General features: G+C 48.4%; 2 protein-coding genes across 2 annotated transcripts; one reads left to right on the top strand and one right to left on the bottom strand.

Annotated features, from left to right (window-relative positions):
- Window positions 1-2,025: 2,025 nt before the first annotated feature.
- On the top strand, window positions 2,026-2,933 carry LTR84_008352 (uncharacterized protein; the record flags this gene model as incomplete). The annotated part of the gene is made up of 4 exons (XM_064851899.1): window positions 2,026-2,330; window positions 2,583-2,680; window positions 2,727-2,845; window positions 2,892-2,933. The coding sequence occupies 4 exons, from the start codon at window positions 2,026-2,028 to the stop codon at window positions 2,931-2,933; spliced, it is 564 nt and encodes a 187-aa protein (XP_064702140.1).
- A 1,975-nt stretch (window positions 2,934-4,908) lies between these two features.
- LTR84_008353 (uncharacterized protein) lies at window positions 4,909-6,717 on the bottom strand (the record flags this gene model as incomplete). Its single annotated transcript, XM_064851900.1, has 4 exons — window positions 4,909-5,795; window positions 5,847-6,252; window positions 6,303-6,603; window positions 6,656-6,717. 4 exons carry the CDS (start codon window positions 6,715-6,717, stop codon window positions 4,909-4,911), a joined length of 1,656 nt encoding a protein of 551 aa, XP_064702141.1.
- Window positions 6,718-6,978: the final 261 nt, after the last annotated feature.

Below are 6,978 nucleotides of genomic sequence, written 5' to 3' on the forward strand. Positions count from 1 at the left end.
TGGTGCGACCCAATGGCAGAAATACCTCAGCGGATGGCGTGCAGACGAGACAGTGGGGTGGCTGAGTCGCACAACTATTGACCCGCCGCGGCTGCATATGCACTGCACGAACTCCGAGGAACGACCCAGTATCCCCTGGTAGCATTGGCTGTGAATTTATCGCCAAACTCAAATTCTGCCTTGCCATCGGACGATCACACCGGCTTGGGTTTGCGCAACAAGATTAAAACTGGGCGCGAGTGGGGAAATGGGCGGGCTTTCTCCCACCAGAGTTGAATTAGAAAGGCAGTAGAAAGAGGAGAGGTGCGTGCGCAATAGGCATCGAAGCGGTGGCAACGACTTTCTTCAAGTACAGTGAGAATGCCAGACTCGCGAATAACGTCTCAATCGGCCTTCGAGCGGAAATGTTAAAGCACATCCAGACTGGACTTAACAGAGGGTTGAGATCATGTAAATCTTGAAAAGCAGGGAGACAGACACATCTGTGTACACTGGACGAAGAAGGGGAGACTCCACGGTGATTATGGGCTGGCGAGATGAAAGGGAGGAAACGTTACGAACATACAGTCGGATTTCAGGCACCGAGCGGCGTACAGCCACCCGGCTACGTGCCAAATCAGCTAGGCCCAGAGATGGTAAGCCTCCTGACCACATAAGCGTGTCAACGAGGCGAAGAATAGGGCAAAAGTGTTGTGGATGCCGAATTCGTCTGTGGTGGACGCGCCGCAACGCACAGCTGAGAATGGTGTCAAGACCAGGATGTGAAGTCCTCAGAACGGTGGTCATAGGCATTTAAGAATCGAGCCTCCCAGGCTCCTTCTTCAGTCGAAATCTACCTCTTCTCTTCCCTGTATGTCAGAGGGTGTTGGAGCCCCCAGTCTTCGTTCTTTGCAGTACTATCGCGTTTAGCTGCTTTACGACTCTTCTATACCTTGGAGTATAGTGTGAGGTGTCTGTTTCCCTCAAAATTGATATTATCCCTTAGAAACTTTGACCGAAAAGCTATGTCGGAAACTATATACAGCTATGGTTCAATGCCACCGATCATTAGATCTGGTTTTAGTTCTTTTGAGCTAGAAGGTATTAATGTTTGCGAGATTGGTGAGACATCCAGTGCGACTACTACTAACGGTGTGCTTATATCCCCCCTCCATTTGAGACCTTCGGCTTATTTTTAAATCAGAACAAAATCCCAGCAAGGCCGACTGTCTTAACGATGACGACGATGACCTTCCTTCGCTTCGTAATATCTTGGGACGGAAGTGGAAACGAAATCCTGAAGTCATCGATCTCACGGCAGAGGACGACGTGGTAGGTGCTCTTAGCAGCCTCAAGTATCCAGCGATTTGACTCCAGCAGGACTTAGAGCTCTCGTCGCCCCCATCTCCTGCGTCGGAGATAACCATCGTTCAAACACTACTGGCGCCAGCCCGACCTGCAATCACTTCGCCACAAACTCCGTCGCCTACGCAGCCATCAAGCTCTTCTGTAAAATGGAGATGAACTGACAAGGACTTGCCTCTCTCAATGCTAACACAAGGCCGAGGAGCGTGGCAGCGGATATTTATGGAATAATTACGATCAAAGCTCGTGTTGATGCAAGCCATGCATGTCTATATGCCAGCGTATATTCATCCAACATATGCCGGCATGGCAGGAAGGACGTGGGGTGGAAAAAGGATTGCAATGGATCGTGACAGAGGTACGATACTTGTCGCATTGATGGGTATAAAGCTGGTCAGACTTCCCTCCGGAGTCGAACCAGCTTACCTCTTAGCACGGCCCATTCGTTCGCTTCCACCCCAGTACTTCCCATTCCTTTTCGACTTTTCCATCCTCAACCTTCCCACGATGACCGCGTTCAATAACGCTAGCTCTCTACCATTTCTATCTACCCTATCTCCTCAAATTTCCATTTTGGACTTCTTTCTATCTGGCTTTACCAGCCTAGCTCCTACCATCTAACAGCTTCGAGCTAGGAACTTAAACAGTGATGCTAGCTTCCTATGCATCTATGGGATTTTCATGTTCTTGGGCAGATATGCGTACGAATACTTGTGGCAATTTGTTCACAATTTTCTTGCTGCGAACCGCTTCTCTGAGAAGGAAAATTCCAGGAAGTCACCTTCTCCATATAACGCTGTGTCGACGTCACCATCGACTAGTAGGGGCATGGAGACCCAGGGCCTCGACATCTCCAATTACCAAACTAAAACCCCCCTAAATACCCCCAAGGAAGATGACGCCGGCGGCAACGGAGATTTCGAAGAGCTACCGTCGACTTGGGACTTTTCGGCAGCCACTACTAGGAGCATTAAGCCTTTGGAAAAGTATACCTAGAAGATAGACCGAGCTTCCGAGCTAGTCCAACTAGAAGAACTATGCCTCCGTGGGCTTGAAGATACCTTGGCGAAGCGCTCCCTCGATGCAATGACTCCTCCGTCAAGCAGTACATCTGAGGCTGGGGAAGAGCAAATTAATAAGGCCAGCGGAACTATTTAGGCATCGAAGCTCGAGTACAAGCGCGTTGACGAAATATATATACGGAATCCTATAACAGTAATTAGACTAACAGTTCGTAGATGGAACGAAAAGGAAGGTAAATTTAAGATTGTCGAGTGGGTTGGTTTAGATCTTGATAAACTTGACGAATTCTTGTTTGTCGTCCGCGAGAGAACTGGTAAGCCCTCGTTATTCAATATTTAACCTAACTAACCGACTTATAGATAAGAATACCCTAGAGAAAACGTCTTACATCGATATTAAGTCTCCCTGGATACGGGATATTTTGAGAGAGATTTGCGGAAATATTCGCGGCGTCTCCCTGGCCGATAGCAAGCTATCGGTACGGATTACGGATGTTATTATTCTGAGCAGGCTAATGCGTGTAGATCGAACTAAATGCCATCTTTTATGTCCGCTTAGACCTCTAGCGGCATATGGAGGTTATTTTACGCAGCTCTACGGGGAGCATAGTAGAAAAGCACCTAGAAGTTTTCCTGTGCTACGTCGAGGCTGCTTTAAGCCTACCAACGAGCGACTGTCTAAGCTAACGAAGAACAAAGAGATTACGTACGATTTACTCTGAGCACTATTTAAACCTAATATAGAGGTATATACTACCTGTAAAGGCACGTAAGTATCGAGATGTCTCCTGTATAGTCAAATAGAGAAGAGAATAGATATGGTAGGCTCCCAGTATATGCATATTGAAACTCGATACCCAGGTTTAGATGGAAAAGCGTTAGGTGAGATTACTTCTAGTAGCTTAATTCCCACCTTTCGTGGCGCAACACGGATCGACCTTCTCCCAGTATATCCTCTCGAGTACCACTCTGAGAAAGACGAGATTCGGAGTTAACTAGAGGAATGCGGCCGCCGGTTTATATCTCTTCTCGGTATTTATTATTAATAATATAAGGGAAGAGCCTTTAATTATAATAAAGATGGCAATATAGTCGCTTACTACGTCGAAGGTAATATTATGGTAGACTTCGAGTGCTTCTAGGAGAATATACCGAACTATCTATGCCTTCGCCCTCAAAAAGTGCGACCTTAATGGAGCGTTCTGGGGCGTTGTAAGGTAGTGAAGCTAGTCGATATCGACCTAGAACAGCTTAAGCTAGAGGACTTCCTTATCTATAGTCCGACTATCTTAGGATTTAGCCTAGAGATGAAAAGATTTCGTAAGTAGGTTTGTGTTCTAAAGTGTAACTACTGACCTACTTTTAGTTAAGTTTATCGTTCAATATATTACTAATGTTTAATGGAGCGAATGTTCATTTTAGGATATTAATATCCTAGAGGGGTAGAAAAAGGCCATCTACGCGCTTACTAAGACTTACCTTAATAGAGGAGCCGACGACGCCTTCCATGATCTTGTACAAGGCAAAGGTCGTAGAATTAACTTCTTACTCTAGTTTGTTTCCTTATCTGACTTTTAAGAGCCTCTTGCTGACGGGCTTACAGTGGCCCCCCGAGCGTCGGCAAGACCTTAACGGCCGAGATATTAGCTGAGACGTTCAAGGTCCCGCTATATACTATAGGTACTATAATCGACGATTCACTTACTAATCCTTACTTACTATCTAGGTAGCTATGGGCTAAATTAGGGTGGACCACGTTCGAGTAGAAAAGATCTTTAAGAATATCTTTAGGATTACAAGTCGCTGGGGGGCGATCCTACTTCTAGATAAAGTAGATGTATTTTTGGCCGAACGGGCGCTCGATCCACACACTAATGCTCTCGTATCTGTATTCTTACGCGAATTAGAGCATTACGAAGGTATCTTGTTTCTTACGACTAACAGCATGAATACGTTCGATTCTGCGATCCTTAGTCGAATCCATCTCTCACTGAAATACGAGCCTCTAAAGAAAGAGGCTCGTGAGGGGGTGTAGCATTTTTTTATAAAGCAAGTCAGAACAATAGCGGGTCATGCAGCTTATAATGGCGATGTCATTAGTGACCTAGCGGAGAAGAAACTGAACGGCCGCTAGGTAAGAAGCAAACATGTAACTGTGAATAGAATCTGACTCTGAATAGATCAGAAACACTGTGTTTATTGCCCGTTCGATGGCAGAGTATGATGGCAAGGTTGTGAATGAGACTTATCTGAGAGAGTCTATCGAGACCAGAAAGCAGCTGGACGAAGATTTCCAGGGCGCTGGAGCGATTGAGAACCATCAATCCTATTTCTGATGCCTCTGCACGATCGATAGTCAAGGCGACCTTGTGGACGTTCCCTCACTCTGCAAGCAGGCAATTCAGAATATAGTCCCAAGTAGTGGCGCGTTAGGGCGGATTGTCCTCAGCTTGGTATATAAGTCCTTTTTCCAAACCCCCCTTTGCCGTTACTATCATTTATACCATCTGTCGCATTCACACCGCGATCTCGCCTTCGAAATTTATCGGTTGAGACGAATGAGAGAAGCCTTGCTCCGCTGCCCACCAGCCCTGAAGGACGACTTCCCACTGGATCCCCCCGAAACATTCCCCCTTGACCCTACCTTCAACTGACGCAGCGGTTCCCTGGTGTTTGCAACCCAGTACTTTGACCCCTGAGGCAACGCACTGGATGTCACCTGATTCGTCGTCCCATAGCTAATGAGCGCAACTTTGACCGATGTCTTTGATCCCCTGGCTTCAAGCTCGGCAGAGAGCTTGAAGAAAACAGCTGGCCAAAATGACCCTGGAACGTCTGCGTATGCGTAGTTGAGGACCTCAACGTCGATGACGAGGTAGATCGTTGTCACAACTGGGATTGTCGAGGCCAAGATCGCATTCCATTCGTCCGCTGTGCTGGCAGTCTTGAATCGCATGCAAACGGAGCTCATGGAAGCCTCGGTGGGTGCAGTTGAGCTCAGTCGAAGAGCTTGAGAGGTCAGGTACTTCAGCACGTCTATTGCTGACGGCTGCTGAGCGTCTATACCATCCTGGCTCGTCGACTTGAGGGCCCAGAGCACAGGGATTCCGGACTTTTGAAGGAGCTCGACCAGTTCAACAGACAAGTCCTTCATTTCGTTTCTGGACTGGAAGGCGCCCCTCACCGTCACCAGCGATGAATTCTTTTGGTCCGACCAGGTCTGCAGCCTGGGAGATACCCATGCGTAGTTCGGATTCCTTGTGGTGTGCTTGCTTCGTCGATGCTCGCGCATGAACATACCAAAGCGAAGAGCTTTCGCAGGGTCCGGGAGCGGTACGTGGGCAACATAGTCGAGTACGTTGGATATCTGAAGGTCAGTCAAGAGGTGATTTGTATCCAGGAATGCCCCCGATGCCATGGTCTTGAAGGCTAGTTCAGGTGGTCAGCAAGATTCTTGCTATGGTCAGGAAGTGGTCTCACCAACGAGAAGCGCGGTCATCTCTTGGAGTTTAGCCTCCAAGGCGATGACTCTGCTGCTTTCGGCATCGAGCTTTTCATGCATCACACGCTGCTCCGCCAGGCCTCCAGCTACCGCCAAGTCGTGAACGATCTGAGTCCGGATGGCGATCTCATCAAGAATGTCATTGTATCGAAGCTCCACCAGTCTGGTAACCGAGTGCCAGATATGTTGCAGCCAGTTCTCCTGGTACCAGTCATGAGCCCTGATGAGGAAGCGGATGATATAGGCGTACAGCTCGGAAATTGCATTCTTCATGCGCCTTGTTGGGTACAGGCCTATGGCCAGGCGAACGCGCGGCAGAGTATTTCCAACCTTGCAAAGTCCCTTTGCTAAAGCTGAGATTGTGGCTTCGTGGTTCAAGCACGTCTGTCTTGCGTCAGAGAGAGCATCGTTATGCTCGACAACTTGTGGCTTACCGTGAACACGAATTTCATGGCACCCCAGGCCAGAGAGACATACTCGGGATGATGCTGCACCAGCACGTCCATGATATTGCCGTAGTAGTGGAGCGTGGCGTTGAATCTGCGTAGCCGTTCTCGCGTCTTGGATTGGCCATGCTTTGTGTCATATGCGAGCTGTGCTGCCTCTACCGCATCTGATACCGCCTCGAGGCTTGTCGCTTGCTGGGCTCTACCCGCCTTCTTTGGGTCTTGGGTCAGGCTGTCCTTGAACTTCAAGACCCCTTCTCGAAAGGCGTCGTGTGCAGGATCAACAGATCTGTGTTAGTCAGTACGCGGACAGAACTGTATTTCAGCACATGTCTAAATACTGATCATTCGGGTCTGCCTCGAAGAACTCACGAACGAGCGGGGATGACTTTGCGACAGCCATGGCTTTCGTTCAAGAAACGGACAGTCTGCGAATCCTAAGTGGGAGTATTTTGGTTGTCTCGGCCCTCACAAGGCGTGCACAGCAGCATGAATCTGAACGCACCCATGTGCTAACGCGTTTCCGACGGGCACTCTATGTTGATAAGCAGCTGCAGGGCACGACTTATCATTGGTGTTCCAGCATAACTTTTGCGACCTGCGCACCGTGCGACTGCCACCCTCACCAAGCTCTCAGACTACAGGTGTTAGTCCGCAAGGAGGC

Source organism: Exophiala bonariae, assembly GCF_035927105.1.
Source record: "Exophiala bonariae strain CCFEE 5792 chromosome Unknown scaffold_30, whole genome shotgun sequence".
Lineage (NCBI taxonomy): Eukaryota > Fungi > Ascomycota > Eurotiomycetes > Chaetothyriales > Herpotrichiellaceae > Exophiala > Exophiala bonariae.